The sequence below is a fragment of the Alosa pseudoharengus genome, unplaced genomic scaffold (assembly GCF_046254945.1).
Source record: "Alosa pseudoharengus isolate Yale_2024_CS ecotype anadromous, Long Island Sound unplaced genomic scaffold, YU_APseudo_1.1 YU_APseudo_1.1_scf_1, whole genome shotgun sequence".
Lineage (NCBI taxonomy): Eukaryota > Metazoa > Chordata > Actinopteri > Clupeiformes > Clupeidae > Alosa > Alosa pseudoharengus.
Window position 1 is genome coordinate 34100891 of NW_027468564.1, and position 23041 is coordinate 34123931.

At 41.4% G+C, this 23041-nt stretch overlaps 1 protein-coding gene and 1 pseudogene across 1 annotated transcript in view; both read right to left on the reverse strand.

Moving 5' to 3' along the window:
• LOC143126108 (NACHT, LRR and PYD domains-containing protein 12-like) overlaps positions 1 to 6299 on the reverse strand; it is an 87002-nt gene extending 80703 nt beyond the window's left edge. Inside the window, exons 1-3 of the mRNA XM_076288027.1 lie at positions 6212 to 6299; positions 3814 to 3969; positions 255 to 368 (exon numbers count right to left, since the gene is read on the reverse strand). Of these exons, the coding sequence (XP_076144142.1) occupies positions 255 to 368; positions 3814 to 3968 (269 nt within the window). The 5' untranslated portion in view covers position 3969; positions 6212 to 6299. The remainder of the gene's footprint in view (positions 1 to 254; positions 369 to 3813; positions 3970 to 6211) is intronic.
• Positions 6300 to 11396: 5097 nt separating this feature from the next.
• LOC143118590 (putative adhesion G protein-coupled receptor E4P) lies at positions 11397 to 16210 on the reverse strand (annotated as a pseudogene).
• Positions 16211 to 23041: the final 6831 nt, after the last annotated feature.

Sequence of the window (23041 nt, forward strand, 5' to 3'; positions counted from 1 at the left end):
CACCCCGTTGGCACGTTGCTCATAAAAAGAGACGTGCAAAATAAGAATTAAACGTTGCGCTGGGATAATAATCTGCTTTCTGTCATGGGTCAAGTCGGGAAAATAGGGCCCTGAACATGAAGGAGGAGATGTTAGAATGCATATTACAGATCAGAGGGTCAGTGAGCAAGTGGAGGAGAATGTAGGCGAGGCTACTATGTAACTTCATATAAAAATGTCAAAATGTCAAAATTGCTTTATAAATGATAACTCACTTTGGATCAGACTGTGGTGGCCCACTGCTGAATGTGGGACGGTTCCCCATGGACTGGTCACTCTTCAGAGACACACAGCTGGGAACTGGAGATACTGGTCTGTGTGTCTGTGGTCTGGATAAACAAGGGAAGAAAAACACAATGGTGATTCTAGAAGAAATGCAAAGTCTAAACATGCTTCCCTTATCTCATTCTTCTAAACACTTCTGTCTCTGAACAGATCTTTCTCTGTGTCTCTCTCTCTCGCTATCTCACACTCACACACACACACACACACACGAAAATTCCAAAACTTTTCCCTGACTTTCCCTGACAAAAAAACTAAGTATAAGTATATATACTCTTTTGATCCCATGAGGAAAATTTGGTCTCTGCATTTATCCCAATCCGTGAATTAGTGAAATACACTCAGCACACAGTGAACACACCGTGAGGTGAAGCACACACTAATCCCGACGCAGTGAGCTGCCTGATACAACAGCGGTGCTCTGGGAGCAGTGAGGGGTTAGGTGCTTTGCTCAAGGGCACTTCAGCCGCTTCCTACTGGTCGGGCTTCGAACCGGCAACCCTCCGGTTACAAGTCCGAAGTGCTAACCAGTAGGCCACGGCTACCCCAAGCTGAATTTCCATAACCTACTATATGATCAATGATACAATATACCAACCATAGATTTCAGAGCAGCTGCATAGCGTTCAATAATCTTTTCTTTTTTTAGTGCAGGAGATGAATAAATGTAGCGTGGAAATCCAGATCCAGATCTGAAAGATTAAGGGTCTGGCTACGAGTAAAAATGGCCCAACTCGAGGGGCTGCACCAAGCATGCATTTGAAAATATCACTGCACGCAAATGGATAACATTACGACTAGTGATGCACCGATGTGAAAATTGTGGCCGATACCGATAACCGATATTAATATTGCTGTTATGGCCGACACCGATATTTACCAATGTCGATATATCTGCATAGAAAACACATTTTTATGATAATCAAATAAAGAGCTATTTTCCAAAATGCATTTTTTTAAATAACATTTCAATAGCCTACCTTAGAACACCAGAGGATTACAATATAATAGAATATATCTGTATTATTTTATATCCTAATATAAAAAGAGAGAATACTGAATGTCTGATATTTTATGACAGCACTTTATGCAGATTAGCCTATAGGTATGGATTCAGTGTAGACAGATAACACGCTTGGATCGCTACACACACGTCAAATACACAGGAATGATTATCGGCCTGTTCACATCGGCCCTATTTTGACATCGGAACGATACCGATGTGTAAAAAAAATGACCATATCGGCCGATATTTTATCGGTGGCCGATATATCGTGCACCACTAATTACGACCAATGTTTACTGGCTGATTCCGGACTTCGACGCAAATGGATAACACTACGACCAATGTTGTGATTGGTGCAGCTCGGCTCCAGGGCATAGGTAATGAGCATCGTTACTCATCGCCAGAGTGACTCTCTGAGCAAATTCAAATTGTGCTCGTGGGAACTCTGGATTTCCAGGGTAGAATAAATGGGCATTAAATAAACACAGTTGGGCTAACTACAACTACTCAAGCAAGCAGTAAAGCTAATAAGATATACACCAATCCTGCATGGACATACGTCAGGGTTTCCGTTGTCCGGTAATTACGGAAAAAAAATGAAATGTCCGACAAAATTAAATCTCTCCGGTCAAATTGTCCGATTGAAATTGCCTAATAATCCCGACCCCTAACGCAATCTGAATTTGAGATTAAGCCTTAATATGTAAACCTATATTATACGTCCTCTGGCTATGTTTTTAAATGAACAGGCTCTACCGTTTGAAAAGTAAGCTATTAAACAACACGCATAGCCTATGCTGCATTTAGGAAGCGCACGCTTAAAACGTCCATGTTAAACAACGAACATGAGTGAGGCGATTCAAACATGGCCAAGCCCAGGCAGACTAGCCTTAAAAGTTTTTTCAGAGGCCAGACGCGATGGATGATGATAAATTGGTAACGTCCGAGGCCTCAGATGTCCGGTCAACTCCACCACCACCAGATAAAAAGCAGAAGTGTCGGGCGTAGGCTATCTGTCGGAATCAGCGACATTGGAAGTGGAGTTGCGGTGCGGCCGCTCTGAGACACTGTCACTGTCATTCTCCGTGTACATTGGACATGCAAAGTGTTCATTACCCAAAGCATACAGTAGGCCTATGCTGTCTATGATCTGCAGGGCCTCCTCGACGAGGCGATTACTGGTCCGCGGATGATTTCTGGCACAATTAAACGGTATCATTGAACCGCGGCCGAAAGAAAAATAAACTAAACATTTCCCAGAATAGGAAACATTTCTTAATTTATTTTTATCAAATAAAGAGGCATAGCATTAGGGGGTAGTGGTGTGAGCGCTCATTGTTGTGTGTGCGCATCTGAGTTAAACAGTCATCACTGGAGATAACGTGGGTAGCAGCAACAAACAACGTAGCCTTTTTAAAACAATGAACGAAGCGGACTCTTGCTGTCCATGAAAATATACTGGCTAGATCTTTAAGTTAGGCTAATGAACATGTTGCATTCTATACAGCCTGATTCTTTAAGCTACATAGCCTGTTTACAGTTTTCCTCAATTTGACTAATTAAGAAGGGATAATAGGATATTTGACCGGCATATCATCAAAATGTCCGGAAAACGAACTTTCCACGTCTGGAATAGTTTTTCCGAAATTCCATGATATTCCAGAAATTCCATGACCCGTGGGAACCCTGCCAATGTTGCAAGTAGCCTATGTCAGCAACAGGTTGAGGACCCTATCATCGTGGTCTAAAGCACATGGTCACTAGTCAAAAGCATATTTACATTTAGTAGGAGGTCCAGTCCACTTTGGGAGTGTTTTCGTTATCAAATGTCGGGCGGATGGCGCAACAAGGCGTTCCTAGGTTTCTTAATCAATCATGGGTGTGTTTTGGGCGTAACATCATTTAAACCAATCGGTAGCGCATCGGTATTTTCATAGTCAGCGGCGCATTTGAAGGAATCTGCTTGCACGCGAGACCGTATGGAACAGTTATTCTACTAAACCATGCTTTATCAAAACCTGGCAGAGTATAGCCTACACGCATTTGCACTCGTCTAATATTTGAACTCATTGGCACAGTGAAACTTACTTCACCCTGGTGTCAGTCAATGACAAAACAGTTATATAGGCTACACAGTTAATTACTTTCACTATTGACTGACAATGGGTTACCATCGAAAACATAGCCTGGAATATACCCCAATAATGTTTGAATGACTGAATAAAAAACGTTTATTCTGCAGAGGAGTTGCTTACATCTTATGACAGTGCGTCTTCAGCTGTGATTCATATTTGCCTGTCCGTCATTACCAATTTGCAAATGATGGTAAATAAGTTGTTTTTAGAATTCAGTTTAAAGTTTTATTAGAATCAATCCCTCTACACCAACTAAATGCATCATGGAAACACCTGTGTGCAGAGTGCAGACATATCATAGCTATCAACTGTTGATGCCTTAGATCTTGAACAACAGAAGTAAAAACTCACTTTGGACAATGTGGTATTTGTCCTATGGTGACCCCCTGATGTCCATCAGTAAGAGGCTCCGCTTTCTTCAGGGACATCTGGTTGGACACAGCACATGCTGCTCTGCCTGTCTGATTTCCACCAACAGCATCCTCACCCTCTTCAGGGAAATCCATTCTAATCAATCAATCAAAAAACACAGAGTGGGTGAATGAATGAATGAATGAATGAATGAATGAATGAGAGCGAGAATGAGAGAGAAAGGAAATAAGAGAAATGCATGCTTGTCAGTGGCCCTCTTGAAGAGTAGTAGGTATGGAAAATATGTATGATGACAGGTCCCTCATTAAGTGGTTACTTTTGGTGTCCGTGACCAATCAGATCTGTGGGTCCATTTCTGCTCCACCAATGACAGACGTGTTGACAGAACCCATAACACGCAATAGTTTTGAACATGTTAGGCTACATGTCGGTGTTGAAGTGTTTAGATTCCCAGCGCTAGTAGGCATTTTAGCAGCAACTATGGCTATGCGCTAACACCAGTCAGCTGAGTTTAATTAGCGATAACGTACAGAGATGGTTCCATAGCCTCTTTGACAGCTCAGTGACATCAGGTATGTAACCTACACATTTATGTTTTTGCCAGCTAACTTTTAACATGATCTTCATATTCATTGTGATGCTATATGGGCCTCATGCACATGAAAGATTAATATCATGCCATTATGTTGTTTAGAACACACCGTGAAATAAAGTTTTCATCTACCTTGCTGATGACATTTCAAATAAATGCCAGTTAGCGCATTAGCAAGGATATTGTGTATACTGTTGATGTTGTTTCATAGCCTTTTGCTTGTATGTAAGGCCCACTGCTAGATTTTGACAGGAGCTCATGATATTGCTTTAAAGTAAGCTACGTGGGCTCACGCAAGCTGTCAAACACTGGATGTGCTGCTATCAGAGCAAGACGTTAGAAATGGTGCATGACATGCAGTGATGCCTCGTATAAAAAAAAAACGTGATTTAAGCACTGAAATGAGGCACCGAAATCCACATTATTATTCGATGCAGTTACTACCGTTTGCGTCGGCACCGGTGCCATATTAGAACCGTGTTTCGGTGCCCAACCCTACTTAAGAGTTAAATTCTCCTGACATGAAAGTACATAACTCATTTACACATTATAGTAAATAGTATAACCTGACATATGCATCATGTGACCACTACTGGTAATTTGTATGAGAAACGTTTGGTGCAATATCAGTATGTATGTTACATGATGTTATGAGTTTATGTCATGGTTTAAGTAATAACACTAACACTATAACAATTCCATCCACAACTAATACCAGCCTAGGCGACTACTACAAACAGACAGGGTATTAAGGGGTAGTTCTGCTGCCCAGGCAAGTTGACCCTTTTGTCAATTCTCTGGAAAGGTGTGTTGCTCTGACTGTGCCTCAATGAGTTTTGATGACCTTTGAACACCTTTATCATTAAATACTCACAGTATAAAATAACCGAATGTAGATTGGGCCAGACTCTGAGGTGAAACATAAGTCTTTACTAGAATGGATGCCAAATAGAGGGAAACCATGTTCATCAGTATACAGATATAGGTATACTATAGGGGAGGAGCCTTCCAGAAATTGACTGTGGTCCTGATTCCTTCACAGGGAAAGATAGGCTATTATTTTTTTTTTGAAACTTCATGCATATCACTACCACTCTTAGATAGATAGATAGATAGATAGATAGATAGATATAGATAGATATAGATAGATACTTTATTGATCCCCAGGGGGAAATTCAAGTTTCCAAATTCTTGATGCATTAGCCAGAGGCTTTTCATAACAATATAACAACTTACTATTTATTACCACATACATGTCCTCATACAACTTATTATAGCAGAATCATGTCATTCTCAGGTAGGCCTAGGCTATAGTCAAGGCCGTCTTTCTACATGACTGGGCCTGGCTATTCTATTATTCATTAGCAACTCGGCTGATCCATTAGACCATTTTTGGGCTAGGCCTTTATCACGGCAGCTGAAGCAGGGCTGTTCACTTTCCTGTTAGCAGGCAAACCACAGGTGTTCCTAAAAACATTAATGAGGCCTCTGGTTGAAGTAACTGTGGCCGAATCTGACACTTAATTAGAAACACCTGTGCTCACACAGGAGCAGGGCTGTTCACTTCCTACTTCGGCTACAGTCTACGTGTGTTAACGTGGTATGGAATGTAGGCCTAGACAACCATAGCAATACCGTTCAGGCCTATCAATCTGTGCCCTTGGTAGCCTAACCTACAGTGCTGACGTCTCTCTTGATTAGGCCTACCTTCAGTTCACGAAATCGAAATCACTTCACCTCTGTAATTAATTACAACCTTACATGCAACGTACAATGTCTACTCACCTGCGTCTAAAACGTTTAAAACATTCGTACACACAACCGTTCTCTGTTGTTTGCTAAATTGTTCCTTCCTTGCTAACATTTACTTTCGTTTTCCTTTGTTCCGCGTTCGTCACATGCGCTACGTCTTCAGTCATGTGGTCTGTGGCCAGGCATTACATAGCCGAGCCATAGAAAACGTTTTTCTACTGCTCTGCACATAGCCTTCCAAGACTAGGGTGGCCTTTCTATAAAAAAGGAGGACACTGTGGGGCATTTAATGAGGCATAAGACTAGTTATCGTAACGCCTCCAATTATCACCACTTTCGTTCGAAAATTCTAAAACAACGATGTTTTTCAATACTTCAAAATAACATTTGATAAATAAACCTTACGTTTTTCAGTAGCCATAGGTGTGTAAATTTGAACAAAACCTGTTTTGGTTCTTAAAGGCAGCATTTACTGCTTGAAATATCCGATTTTGTTTACCACGCACGGAGGTTAGTGCTGGCCTGATGGGTTGCCTATTTACGCTGTTTTAACAGCACATGAACGGTTCGACCGATAATTCTCGTCATGAAACTAAAATTCCCACTGGAGCTCCAAGCGGATGTGTAGCCTACACGCAGCCTTACAACACTGTTTAGCCTACAGCAATTGTCACGGTAAAATGTCATTTTTGGTGTGGGTGCTTGTGTTTCTTAAGGAATCCGCCGTCTTGGTTTGTTTAGAAATGCATATTAACATACACGCACGACGGCGGAAATATGGGACCGACGGTAATTAGGGGGAGTTCCGATGCAGGGCTCTGGTGTACTCCCAGGCAGCGGCACTGCAATACAATGTTGTCCATGATAAGTATGGTATCATAATACAGTGATTCAGAAAAAGGCCTAGCCTACTACGGACGTATGGCCACCATATGGATGCACATTCACGTCGGGTAAATACGGTGCATTAGCCCACACTTCACAACTTTATAACTAAAGTTTTCGCGACAACATGGGGCTCATGCGCAACAATGTTTAGGTTATAGAATTTCCCTGCCTGCACAAAGGGTCTACAAAGGGTCATCAAATAGGCCTAAACATTTAGGAAACACATGACAACTTTAGCATATCGCTCCTCCTCACTGAGGTGCATTGTTCACTACGAAAGCAAAACCCCTTTATTTCACCCTTACAAATGTCTTACTTTTGACCTTAAAACCCTTTTAAGTAGAAATGTGCATAGATAAAGGGCTGATAAATGGGAAAAGCCTTCTGAATATAGCCCTTATTTTTTTTAAATAAAATTCGCCTTAATTTCCACCCTTAATCAAGGAATCCCTGAATTAACATGCTTACATTGTCCTGAATTACCCACGAAATTACAACAAATGAAGGGAACCCCTGGCCCCTGACTTGACACCTTAAATGTAAGGGTTTCACGCTCACACCTTAAATGCCATTTTAAGGTAAATGAAGGCCCTGTTTTACAAATTAAGGACCCCTGAATAAAAAATAAATGGTTTTGGTATGTTTTCCGGGATATTTAAAGGTAAATTTCATGTTCAAAATCATGTTTCATTGTGGTTATTATGGGGTCAATTGTTGCCTTGACTCGGTGGCAGTGTAAGTTCCACTGTGGAACATCATCATTCAGACATTAGAACTGTGTCCACTCATTATGGAGATAGATTTCAAACAGCACATAAGAGGCTGACACATTTAAATTATTGAAAAAGGGACACTCTTGACACCATTCTGAACTCAAGAGCTAAAGTGTAGACTTTTGATTGCCTACAAATAAACCAGGGCAGTGGTAGTGTAACCTAAGTAACTTGCCTAGCATGCAGGAGCCACAGTATTTAACGGCTACCACCGTTGTGCCCTTGAGCAAGGCAGTTAACCCTGAGTTGCTCCAGGGAGACTTGCCCCTTTGAGTCACTTTGGATAAAAGTTAGTTAAATACAGAAACATTATCCTACTTGACTATCACAAGGTTCCAAAATTAGGTCTACAGTATACCTTTAACTCTGTTAAATCAGTGTTTCGTTACTAGCTTATAGCCTGTGTATGATGTGGTTCAATAAGGAAATAATGTGTCATAAAACATGACTATGAATGAGGAAGTGAATTTAGGTGTAAGGTCAAAATCATTAAACCTACAATATCTAAAGGCTTAGGCCTATATTTTTACATAGTGAGCACTGCATGTGATTTTTGCATATAATCATCCAGATATATATAAAACATACATGCAGCATGTACTGTAAATCAAATCTCTACTAGGCCTACTTCATCCATTTTTAATTTTAATCACTCAAGAGTATACAGTAGAAGTAGCCGATTCTATACTCTGATCACTCAGAACAGTGCTTATGAAAGGTGAACACTACACTCTTGTGGTCATACATCAGTACTGCATTTCCATATGATTTACAATACATTTGGCGGACGCGTTTATCCAAAGTGGCTTACATCATTACAACATTTAAGCATTTTCACATTCAAGCTACAGCAATAGAATAACATTTAAGATACAGTGCAGGGGAGATTATATCTAGGACTTCCACTGCATCTGTCAATACTAGTACTAGAAGATAGTAGTGCCTACATATTGTACAAAGTATGGTAGGAGGAGAAGTGGTAGAGGAGGAGCTGGAGGAGGGAAGAGGAAGAAGAGTGTGGTAAGTGCAATTAGGTGTGTGGGGTTGTCAGAAGTGCTAGGAGAGGAAGTACTCTTGGAAGAGTTGTATCTGATCGAAACGTTGTTAATAAACCACTCTGGGAGCTTAGAGAACAGTGTGCGGGTATCTTTTTATTTTTATTGGTTTTTGAAGACAGAGAGGGACGCCCCTGCTCTGATGGGACTTGCCAGATCGTTTCACCAATGGGAGATCACAGATGAAAAAAGTCTGGATTGCTGTGGGTGTGGAAGTGCCAGTGTCAGATGACGGGTGGGTGCAGACCAGGCAAACACTGTGTATGCAAGCATTAGTGACTTGAATTTGATCAGAGGCGGACAGAGTACACAGCTTCATTACTTGAGTAAAAGTAGAGATACCCTTTGGTAAATTTTACTCAAGTACAAGTAAAAGTACAACAGTCAGATGTCTACTTAAGTGAACTGAAGTACTTGTTTTGAGTATCAAGAGTACAAGAGTAGCCTACATTTTCTAAATATTGCATTACTACTGCCACAGTGCTTACATTTATGTACAGAAACGTCCTACATGGAGTTATGAAAAATGTTAATGTTAATACCTTGGAGAATGTAAAATGAATTGGAAGTAAACTCAAGTACTTTTCATCTTTTTACCATGTTGCCAGGGATGGGCAGTATTTCTAATACATGTATTTAAAATATGTATTTCAAATACAAAATGCTATTTTGTAATTGAAACACTTGAAGCGAAAACTATCATTAACTTGTTCAGAAAATTGAAATAGTCTGGCGAGGTGGGGCCACAGGTTGGCACATTCCCCGGATGGACCTGCTACGTCTTCATCCATTGTTTCGTCCATGGTTTTGTCTCTTATCTAAATCTGACCATGGAGTTGACTTTGGCGGAAAGCTGAAGGTGATTGCTGATAGGCTGTCCCAATCAGTGGCACCTGCACAATCCAATCACGTTTGAGAGTGAAACAACAAATTGAGGGTTTCCGAGATTTTTCTTTTTTCCTTTTTTTTTAGAAGTAGTAACAGGTACTCATGGTTATGGATAGAAATGTAGTGGAGTGAAGAGTACAATATTTGCCTCTCAAATGTACTTGAGTAAAGTCATGAGTACTCCCCAAAAATGATACTCGAGTAAAGTACAGATCCCTCAAAATTGTACTCAAGTACTGTACTCAAGTAAATGTACTCCGTTACTGTCCAGCTCTAAATTTGATACAGGCAGCTAAGGGAAGCCAGTGGAGCTCATTGATCTCACGGGTTAACGTGTGCTCTTTTTGACCAGACGGGCCGTAGCGTTCTGGACCATCTGATTCTGCACTCCAATGTGGTTCCATGAGCTTACCATCTCCATTTGACTGCTGAGCTCCCAAAAAAGTTCATTGAACATAATTGGCTAGTATTTAGCCTGAATGTGTTTATTCACTTTATTGAAGTGGCGGCCATAGTGTGAACCAAAACGAGGCTATAGGGTACACTGACTATATCATTAATGCATTTTCGCCACCTCCTAGAAAATGCACAACAATCCGGTTTGTGTACCCTGTAGCCTCGTCTTGATTTACAATAGCCTGAGTAAGGCGAATTGTGAATAAATAAAACAACAGACAGTATTAATATATGACCAAGTTTATTTGATATCTGACACATAATCTATTACTACAAATGTGTGTTTACCGTACCCTTTTGTAGGCTAAAATCCCTTTAAAAGTGATTGACAGGGATTTTAGAACATCATAGTAGGCTACTGTCTCGTGGACTGTATACGTTCACTGACTTAGATAAATCAAATCGTTTTTACAAGCAATCACAGCAATAGATGTTTAAATAACCTGTAATATTCACACTAAACAGAAATCAACAATATAAATAAATCATGATCTGGAAAAGCTACAGAAAACCAAGCAAATGAGTTAACAAGGACTTTGAGTGCCAAGAGCCGTGTGGATCCTCCATTTTAGAGGCCTGACACGCAGCTTGTGTGAGCTCTTCTTCTTTTCAACCTGGCAAATGACTGTTCCTCCTAGTGACCCCTGTTCCCTTGTAAGGCCATAACTAAACCCTGCTCTCTTGTGTGCTACCTACCAGGGAGATGTGAAACCATCTCAGAGTATAGTAAGTTAAGTTATAACAAAACTGTGCTGTATTTGGAGGGAACTTTATTTTACTTTTTAGTACGCACAGACTAAGTCCCGCCCTTCTGCTTCTAGTCCATGGGACCTAACTTCAGAAAAAATAGGAGAAATAATTATTTTTTGGTCCCGTTCGAATTGTGCCATGAGCTCCACAAATCCGAGTACTGGTAATGTAAGTTATAACCTGTACATCTATCTATATTTTTTACAGTCTGTGGTTTTAACACAACTGTGATGTAATGAGGGTGGGCTTTTTCTGAACGTACACACAATAATAATATAGACAGTACAGCTGACACACATTAAAAAGTACACAGAGTGTAAATGTTTGAGCCCCTTCACCCAAATATTTATTTGGTCTTCTTTGGGATGCCCATATTCTGAAATGGAGTGGTCAACCCCCCACTGTAATTCACACCATGCTCATGATTTTGTTCAGGCTGACAGAGGAGGTTGCCGTGGAGGCCAGGTGTCCCCTGGAGAGCACGCAGACGGTCCACCACCACCGGGCATACTGCCGCCACACCTGCACAACAAGAGAGACACGGACACGGTGAGGGCACATCAGGGGCATACTGCACTACACGGTGAGGGCACATCAGGGGCATACTGCACTACACGGTGAGGGCACATCAGGGGCATACTGCACTACACGGTGAGGGCACATCAGGGGCATACTGCACTACAGGGTGAGGGCACATCAGCACGGCTGGTGAGGGAGTGGAGGCCATGCCAGTCTATTGGTAAACAGAACCAGTCTATGGGCAGTGGGCACTGTACAAAGCAGTCTTTACAGGATCTTGCCAGGGTCTGTTCTGATGGACGTGACCAAAAGTTACACTGAATTTGCTGTGTGAATTATTAACCATGGCTGTAATTTTGAGACAAACCATGGCTGTGATGTTCTAGCATGTAGGAAAGAGATATATCGCAAAGGCTAAGACCGTCATTGGCTATGGGCAAACGTAACTGAATGTGCTGTGTGAATTCTCAATAATTGTTGTAATTTTTAAACCATTTAACCATTTAAACCATTCACAAATAATGCTGGAATTCTGTGATTTTTCATTTGCATTACAGAAACATTGAACTTTTTATGTCTGACCATGAACCCCCTTTTGTCATATTGAATAGGAAAAAGAACATTACAGCGAGTGAGCAACAGATAAAATTAGATTTTTTTTAATAGTAAATAGTGTGGCACAAGACAAAAAAATATTAACATTGTTAACATTAATTAGTAACATTGCTGTAATGTGTCCGCTTAAACTGTATATTAGCTTAAATGTCTTCCCTCATTGTAAGTCACTTAGGATAAAAGCTCCTCTCCTCTCCTCTCCTCTCCTTTCCCTCCTCTCTTTTCTTTCTCTCTCTCTGTCAAAGCCCCCCTCATTTCCTACCTCATCATCATCATAACAAATAGACAACTGTCTGACCTCGTCGTTGAGCAGGCAGTGGACGAGGAAGATGAAGGTGCCCTGCTGTGAGATGAAGAGGAGGAAGAGTACTTCTAGAACCCTGCTGCTGGAGAGGAACATGCCCAGTATCCAGGGGCAACCGAGGATGATGAACTGGGCCATGATTTTAAACAGCAGCAACCTGCAGCTGAGGGGCGGATGAATCCATAATAAGAGTGAGCTCCACCTGGGTTTGCTCTGTGTGTGTGTGTGTGTGCATACAATGAGTTGCACTATTAAATCCTTTAAAATCCCGGTCAAAATAAAATTCTGCCCCTTTACCCAGCCAGCCCCAATACTATACATATTACTGGACCATTCCTGACCTGAAAACTGCATGTAGTTTGGTTACAATATTAGTACGCACTGTGAGAATGAAGCACATGGGTTCAAGAAAGCTCCAGTTGAATCCGTAATCAACCTGTAGCCAGCACCTGTGTGACAGAGTGAGAAAGTGCACATGAAAAACAGAAACTGGAGAAGACCTGTCTTGGTTAGTTGCATAGAGATAAAAACTATTGGATGCAGCATGTCAATTGCTTAATGAATGAAATGCCATGAAAACATTTAATTTATGTTGTCCTGTCCTGGAAAGCCTGTAGTCATGCTTGTCAGGAGAGAGGACTATTGTGCTCCAACGTGTCTAGCTGCTGTTTGCTCTAGGGTTGAGGATAAGCATGGTGTGGATAAGGATAGACTACCCATTAAAGGTATGTGTTGCTCTCAAAGCAAAGCACTGGTACAGTGTCAATCCGTGTGCTACATAACCAGCCATTCCCACGGTACCCTGTCATCAGACTTACTGCTGGCTCTCATATCCATCAGGGAACACGCTGGCCGACACGGCCACTATGACCAGAGGGACCCCGTAGCCAATCAGGAGGTTGTATGCCCAGTGTGGCCCCGCCCGAGGGTGGGACTGACCCTCTTCAGCCTCCTGACGGACAGGAAGAGCAGCAGGGCCTCGATGGACATCCACAGGAAACAGCACAGGAAGAGGAAGTGCTGGAGCGCCGCCAGCGCCTTACACAACACCTGGGGGGAAGGACACAGCAGAATAAAAATACAACCAAAATATAGATCTACCATAGTGGTGCATAACATGACCAACGCTAAATAGATCTACCATAGCGGTGCATAACATGACCGACGCTATATAGATCTACCATAGCGGTGCATAACATGACCGACGCTATATAGATCTACCATAGCGGTGCATAACATAACCGACGCTATATACCGGTAGATCTACCATAGCGGTGCATAACATGACCGACGCTAGTTGCTAGTTGCTGCATGGATAATGCATGGTTTCTCTGCAGGAAAATAAATCACTCTTTTCAATTTCTCTCAAAAGTCTTAAAGGCTCTGTCTACCCTTTCTTGCTCAATGATTGATACTACTCCTACTACTACTACTTATGAGGGCCTATTCAGACTGCAAATGTGTATTCTGTCTGTGTTCTGTGGCTGCTACGTTGTGTTTTTTGTGCATTCATACCAGACACGTCTCTGATGTGGCGCTGCTGCGGCCTGTCTGCCTATTACTGTAAAACATCTCTTTACTGTCTCTTTTGAATGGAAACGCTTCCAACACGCAGGCAGTGTGCCTATTACTGTAAAACTCTTTACTGTCTCTTTTGAATGGAAACGCTTCCAACACGCAGGCAGTGTGCCTATTACTGTAAAACTTTTTACTGTCTCTTTTGAATGGAAACGCTTCCAACACGCAGGCAGTGTGCACACTCTAATCTGTTAGCCAAACAAATGTGAAATGGTGGAATGAAAAGACATAATCATTCTTGACTGAAGTGCATTCAATTAAGAACTAAAACACTATTTATTACAACAAATCTGACTCTCTTTCATCTTAAACACCAGGCTCCAGGTCTGCCCTACTCTGTCCTCAAGCGCTAGAGACCAACATGAGATGTACATATTTACATGTACTCATTCAGCAGACACTTTTATCCAAATGTTCCATTAGATGCCATTCTCCTCATTATCACACACACACACACACACACACACACACACACACACTTCAACACCAGTGTGAGACATGTCTCCTGCCGCACCTTGTGTGAGACGTGTCTCCTAGCGCACCTTGTGTGAGACGTGTCTCCTGAAGCACCTTGTGTGAGACGTATCTCCTAGTGCACCTTGTGTGAGACGTGTCTCCTGACGCACCTTGTGTGAGATATGTCTCCTAGTGCACCTTGTGTGAGATGTGTCTCCTGACGCACCTTGTGTGAGATATGTCTCCTAGTGCACCTTGTGTGAGATGTGTCTCCTGACGCACCTTGTGTGAGACGTGTCTCCTGACGCACCTTGTGTGAGACGTGTCTCCTGGCGCACCTTGTGTGAGACGTGTCTCCTGGCGCACCTTGTGTGAGACGTGTCTCCTGGCGCACCTTGTGTGAGACGTGTCTCCTGACGCACCTAGTGTGAGACATGTTTCCTAGTGCACCTTGTGTGAGACGTGTCTCCTAGCGCACCTGGTGTGGTCGGATGAGGTGGAGGAAGCGCTGGGAGAGCAGCAGGAGGAGGTGGGCCAGCAGCAGACACACGCAGAGGTTCAGACGCGCCGCGTTGGTCACTCGGCCGTTAAAGCGACAGAGGGCAAAGGTCAACACGGCCAGGGTCAGGAACACGAGGCCGACCACCACGAGCACCGTGTTCACCAGCTCCAGGACTGGGTCTCTCTGGGCAGAACACCATATATGGAGATCAGATTAGTTTTGTTTACGTGAAGATACTACATAAGTACTCTTCAGTGAGTACATGAATTAGCCTACACCTAACAATGATCCATCAATCAATCAATCATAATTGCCTTGTAATTGTCCATAGTACAGTAGTACAAAACAGACAACTAAGTATTTTTATTTACTATTAATTATTTGCTGAAAAGAGAGAATAACCCATGCGCTTACAACAGCACAAACACACAGCAATTAATTCGGGTCACCTTGGGAGTGTTGTGTGTCTGCATGATCAGTGCAAAGGTGGACAGGTGTTCACAGGTGCACACGGTGTGTGTGGAGTTGGTTCTGGAGGCGTTACAGCTGTCCACCATCCACACACTCGCCCTCCAGTTCACACACACAGGCTCATCCTCAGGGCCTGACTCCTAGTGGTAGCAGGGGTTTAGACACAGACACATTCATTTAGCTTCTAAAACTTGACTGGTATTTAGCAGACGTTTATATGCAAACCAACGCGGACTCCATGGGCAATGGAACCCAGGCTGATCCATTATCACACTCACACACACAAATGCACATTCACATATACATTCTTATACAAAGCAATGAGGACTCCCAATGGCGGGTTTGGCAATGTAACCCAGGCTGATCCATTATCACACACACACGCACACACATTCTGCAAGCAACAGCATGCAGTAGTTTTTAATGTTGTTTTCACTTTGGGTTGGATCATCATATTTCCCATGCAGATCACTTTTCTATGTATTTTTTTTTATGGACATCTAGTTTTGGCATCATCGTTTTAAGTTAATTTTGATATTTGAGTTGTTCACACACTAATCATCCCAGGTTGTGCAAAGATCTTCACAGCGGCTTTTATCAGCCATCATCCATTTCAGTCTACTAATGGGAGAAGATCTTTTTAAATATGGACACTCAGTACTAAATGCAGACAATACATACATTTTAATCCACATTTGCATGGCAGGCTTACTGTCAGATGGCGTAGGGTAATGTTGACTGGGTTTGGCAGTGTGTTGTTCAGGGTCTTGGGCGAGATGACCGATACTACTTTGGACAATATTGTGTTCTTTACTGTATAATCATCTGAGTGGAAAAGGCTGGCATTGAGGACTTCCTCCATGTTGTTGTACACAACAAGGGCAACAGACGCTGAACCTAGGACACAAACAAAGGTGATTGGCGATATCTATCGGGTAGGGCTGTGGATATCAGTTGAGACGTCATGATGACTAAACAGAGAAGAATGTTCTTTATGCTCAAAGATCACTGATTCCAATTTGTTCAAGGCACAACTAAAAACGGTAAAAGTACTTTAAGAGTATTATAGTACACATACTCTCTCCCTGATTTGGTGAAGATTCGTAATCGAAAAGGAACTTTAAACTTACAAAAGGAGAAATACAACATAATAATTCCAGAATTTCCCCGATGGGGCACCACTCCCCTCCATAATAAAGGACATACCGTTGTAGTTCTTTGCAATCCCATGGAGGTCTATATCCAGAGTGACATCAGTGGTGGTCAGGTGTGAGAGCCCTGACCGGGAGGCATTTGGCCCAACACTCACGATCTGTACCTCTGAGGGAACCACAGGAGACATGCATGGGTCAAGTACACTCAGGGTTAAAGTGTGGGGGAACGGGGAGGAACGAAGTTCCACCACCTCAGATAAATTAATAATATATATTCTTTCATACCAACAACATAGCGCAATGATATTGTTAAAATAAATGGTGAGTTCATTATTTGACTAAGATTTTCAGAAAATGTATGTGAATGCTAGAATTCGCATCAAAACATTGGATGGGATTTCAGCTACTGGCATCATCATCATCATCATCATCATCAGCCCTCTGATCGTTCATTCTGATTCTACATTCTAGATTCTGATTCTAAATCTGTGAGAGAACAAATACACACCTGTGCTGTTGGTGATGATGTTTGTGACGTGATGGTGGACAGTAGGCTGGACCAGCTCAGCTATCAGACTTTCTGTCGACCTGAAGAGGTCATCTGCATGCAGGACCTGGCCTTGGCGACCTTTATCAAATAGCTCATCTACTGTACCATCTCAGCTGCAGCCTGCACAGTAGACAGGGACACAGACGACAATGCCATATACGCAGTATGTGAAAGAGACTTAAAGGACAGGTTCGGTATTTTACACTTAAAGCCCTGTTTTCAGATAGTTTATGATTAAATAGAACGTTTAAGATTGAAATTTGGACACATGCTGCTGTCCTGAGAATTTTCGGTTTCTGTGGTAGCGCCCCCCCCTCCTCCAGAACGATGCATAGGTGCACTGGAACAATCCTTCCTAAAACGCATTAAACTTTCGTTTACAAAGACGTGAAACTCACCGAGTGGTCAGGGGTGTTCGCTGATATGCTCACACAAAAATTGCTGCAAAAGATGCTTTCCAACAGGTTATTACCATGTTGTAAAACTGTGGAGCTATTTTTCCAAACGCCTCACACCCGTACATTCTTCCGTTGAGAGCTTGAATAATAGACACTCCAGCCCAGTTGGTGGCGATAATGCACCATACACCGTCTTGCCAATTACAAGCAAACCACTGGCAACAAGATCTCACAGAGAGACGTGCACACGGCACGAGGGACCAACTACAGCCAGACGTGCAGTCAGCACGCGCTCTATCGCCATACTACGTCATAACCGATTTCTCCATTTCCTCATTTACAAACACGGCGCATATTTAACTGGCTAGGCTAGTTTAGTTGTGTAGTTTAATTGTGTAACACAGCGCATATTTAACTGGCTAGGCTAGTTTAGTTGTGTAAACTGCCGTATCGAAGTCAAATGTGAAGACGTGACATATGTAATATTAAGATTAGCGTTTTAGTTTAAACAAGCCAGTGAAGTTTATGCCTCAAACAGCTGATATCATCAAACGACGTTCTAAAAATAAATAGGGATATGGACTCAGTCAGCTGATGTTAACCATTTGATACAAAATATTTATGTTTAGCAAATTTAAGTAAAATACTACTGCTAAATAACAACAGCAGGCTGACAACCTCAGAACAGTATGCTTGTGTTTGTGTTTGTCTGTGTCTAAATTGTCTTTATTGCCACAGGGTCTGAGCTCCAGGGTGAGTAGTGTATGACTTTATCCTAAGCTTTATTTTCATAGGAATGTGTTCAAACCAAAATCAAAGTCTTATAAAACAATGCTTACATTTTACAATACACCGTACATATCCTAACTTATGAATCCATGTCATTGGATTCATTAGGCCTATGCATTTATTTTTACTCTATCCTTGTTCTATGTGCAAAGCATGTTTCTGTTTTTTTCCCTCCAGAACTGCTCAGCATTTTAGCGCATCATGAAGATACAGGTATGTAACATACGACAGGTAAGTTACATTATATTTAATTTTCAATGATATTAATGAGTACCTTGTTCGCCAATATGGATAAAAGAGCCAGGTATAGATTTAGGTCCTCCAAAGATTGCAGGAAGGTGGGGTATGTACTAATGTATGTTAAATGACACCTACAAGTGACAGGCTTTCAGAAAATATATGGTTTGGATTGGTGAAATTGCTTTGCCTTTGAGTTGGAGCTCAGAATGGGTCATATGTGTACCTCGTTGGCCAATATGCATAAAAGAGCCATGTATAGATTTAGGTCCTCCAAAGTTTGCAGGAAGGTGGGGTATGTACTACTGTATGTTAAATGACACCTACAAGTGACAGGCTTTCAGAAAATATATGGTTTGGATAGGTGAAATTGCTTTGCCTTTGAGTTGGAGCTCAAAATGGGTCATATGTGTACCTCGTTCGCCAATATGCATAAAAGAGCCATGTATAGATTTATGTTGTCCAAAGTTTGCAGGAAGGTGGGGTATGTACTACTGTATGTTAAATGACACCTACAAGTGACAGGCTTTCAGAAAATATATGGTTTGGATAGGTGAAATTGCTTTGCCTTTGAGTTGGAGCTCAAAATGGGTCATATGTGTACCTCGTTCGCCAATATGCATAAAAGAGCCATGTATAGATTTATGTTGTCCAAAGTTTGCAGGAAGGTGGGGTATGTACTAATGTATGTTAAATGACACCTACAAGTGACAGGCTTTCAGAAAATATATGGTTTGGATAGGTGAAATTGCTTTGCCTTTGAGTTGGAGCTCAAAATGGGCCATATGTGTACATCGTTCTCAAATATGCATAAAAGAGCCATGTATAGATTTATGTTGTCCAAAGTTTGCAGGAAGGTGGGGTATGTACTAATGTATGTTAAATGACACCTACAAGTGACAGGCTTTCAGAAAATATATGGTTTGGATAGGTGAAATTGCTTTGCCTTTGAGTTGGAGCTCAAAATGGGTCATATGTGTACCTCGTTCGCCAATATGCATAAAAGAGCCATGTATAGATTTAGGTCCTCCAAAGTTTGCAGGAAGGTGGGGTATGTACTACTGTATGTTAAATGACACCTACAAGTGACAGGCTTTCAGAAAATATATGGTTTGGATAGGTGAAATTGCTTTGCCTTTGAGTTGGAGCTCAAAATGGGTCATATGTGTACCTCGTTCGCCAATATGCATAAAAGAGCCATGTATAGATTTATGTTGTCCAAAGTTTGCAGGAAGGTGGGGTATGTACTAATGTATGTTAAATGACACCTACAAGTGACAGGCTTTCAGAAAATATATGGTTTGGATAGGTGAAATTGCTTTGCCTTTGAGTTGGAGCTCAAAATGGGCCATATGTGTACATCGTTCTCAAATATGCATAAAAGAGCCATGTATAGATTTATGTTGTCCAAAGTTTGCAGGAAGGTGGGGTATGTACTACTGTATGTTAAATGACACCTACAAGTGACAGGCTTTCAGAAAATATATGGTTTGGATAGGTGAAATTGCTTTGCCTTTGAGTTGGAGCTCAAAATGGGCCATATGTGTACATCGTTCTCAAATATGCATAAAAGAGCCATGTATAGATTTATGTTGTCCAAAGTTTGCAGGAAGGTGGGGTATGTACTAATGTATGTTAAATGACACCTACAAGTGACAGGCTTTCAGAAAATATATGGTTTGGATAGGTGAAATTGCTTTGCCTTTGAGTTGGAGCTCAAAATGGGTCATATGTGTACCTCGTTCGCCAATATGCATAAAAGAGCCATGTATAGATTTAGGTCCTCCAAAGTTTGCAGGAAGGTGGGGTATGTACTACTGTATGTTAAATGACACCTACAAGTGACAGGCTTTCAGAAAATATATGGTTTGGATAGGTGAAATTGCTTTGCCTTTGAGTTGGAGCTCAAAATGGGTCATATGTGTACCTCGTTCGCCAATATGCATAAAAGAGCCATGTATAGATTTATGTTGTCCAAAGTTTGCAGGAAGGTGGGGTATGTACTAATGTATGTTAAATGACACCTACAAGTGACAGGCTTTCAGAAAATATATGGTTTGGATAGGTGAAATTGCTTTGCCTTTGAGTTGGAGCTCAAAATGGGCCATATGTGTACATCGTTCTCAAATATGCATAAAAGAGCCATGTATAGATTTATGTTGTCCAAAGTTTGCAGGAAGGTGGGGTATGTACTACTGTATGTTAAATGACACCTACAAGTGACAGGCTTTCAGAAAATATATGGTTTGGATAGGTGAAATTGCTTTGCCTTTGAGTTGGAGCTCAAAATGGGTCATATGTGTACCTCGTTCGCCAATATGCATAAAAGAGCCATGTATAGATTTAGGTCCTCCAAAGATTGCAGGAAGGTGGGGTATGTACTAATGTATGTTAAATGACACCTACTAGTGACAGGCTTTCAGAAAATATATGGTTTGGATAGGTGAAATTGCTTTGCCTTTGAGTTGGAGCTCAAAATGGGTCATATGTGTACCTCGTTCGCCAATATGGATAAAAGAGCCATGTATAGATTTATGTTGTCCAAAGTTTGCAGGAAGGTGGGGTATGTACTACTGTATGTTAAATGACACCTACAAGTGACAGGCTTTCAGAAAATATATGGTTTGGATAGGTGAAATTGCTTTGCCTTTGAGGTGGAGCTCAAAATGGGTCATATGTGTACCTCGTTCGCCAATATGCATAAAAGAGCCATGTATAGATTTATGTTGTCCAAAGTTTGCAGGAAGGTGGGGTATGTACTAATGTATGTTAAATGACACCTACAAGTGACAGGCTTTCAAAAAATATATGGTTTGGATAGGTGAAATTGCTTTGCCTTTGAGTTGGAGCTCAAAATGGGTCATATGTGTACCTCGTTCGCCAATATGCATAAAAGAGCCATGTATAGATTTAGGTCCTCCAAAGATTGCAGGAAGGTGGGGTATGTACTAATGTATGTTAAATGACACCTACAAGTGACAGGCTTTCAGAAAATATATGGTTTGGATAGGTGAAATTGCTTTGCCTTTGAGTTGGAGCTCAAAATGGGCCATATGTGTACATCGTTCTCAAATATGCATAAAAGAGCCATGTATAGATTTATGTTGTCCAAAGTTTGCAGGAAGGTGGGGTATGTACTAATGTATGTTAAATGACACCTACTAGTGACAGGCTTTCAGAAAATATATGGTTTGGATAGGTGAAATTGCTTTGCCTTTGAGTTGGAGCTCAAAATGGGTCATATGTGTACCTCGTTCGCCAATATGCATAAAAGAGCCATGTATAGATTTATGTTGTCCAAAGTTTGCAGGAAGGTGGGGTATGTACTACTGTATGTTAAATGACACCTACAAGTGACAGGCTTTCAGAAAATATATGGTTTGGATAGGTGAAATTGCTTTGCCTTTGAGGTGGAGCTCAAAATGGGTCATATGTGTACCTCGTTCGCCAATATGCATAAAAGAGCCATGTATAGATTTATGTTGTCCAAAGTTTGCAGGAAGGTGGGGTATGTACTAATGTATGTTAAATGACACCTACAAGTGACAGGCTTTCAGAAAATATATGGTTTGGATAGGTGAAATTGCTTTGCCTTTGAGTTGGAGCTCAAAATGGGCCATATGTGTACATCGTTCTCAAATATGCATAAAAGAGCCATGTATAGATTTATGTTGTCCAAAGTTTGCAGGAAGGTGGGGTATGTACTAATGTATGTTAAATGACACCTACAAGTGACAGGCTTTCAGAAAATATATGGTTTGGATAGGTGAAATTGCTTTGCCTTTGAGTTGGAGCTCAAAATGGGTCATATGTGTACCTCGTTCGCCAATATGCATAAAAGAGCCATGTATAGATTTATGTTGTCCAAAGTTTGCAGGAAGGTGGGGTATGTACTAATGTATGTTAAATGACACCTACAAGTGACAGGCTTTCAGAAAATATATGGTTTGGATAGGTGAAATTGCTTTGCCTTTGAGTTGGAGCTCAAAATGGGCCATATGTGTACATCGTTCTCAAATATGCATAAAAGAGCCATGTATAGATTTATGTTGTCCAAAGTTTGCAGGAAGGTGGGGTATGTACTAATGTATGTTAAATGACACCTACAAGTGACAGGCTTTCAGAAAATATATGGTTTGGATAGGTGAAATTGCTTTGCCTTTGAGTTGGAGCTCAAAATGGGTCATATGTGTACCTCGTTCGCCAATATGCATAAAAGAGCCATGTATAGATTTATGTTGTCCAAAGATTGCAGGAAGGTGGGGTATGTACTAATGTATGTTAAATGACACCTACTAGTGACAGGCTTTCAGAAAATATATGGTTTGGATAGGTGAAATTGCTTTGCCTTTGAGGTGGAGCTCAAAATGGGTCATATGTGTACCTCGTTCGCCAATATGCATAAAAGAGCCATGTATAGATTTATGTTGTCCAAAGTTTGCAGGAAGGTGGGGTATGTACTAATGTATGTTAAATGACA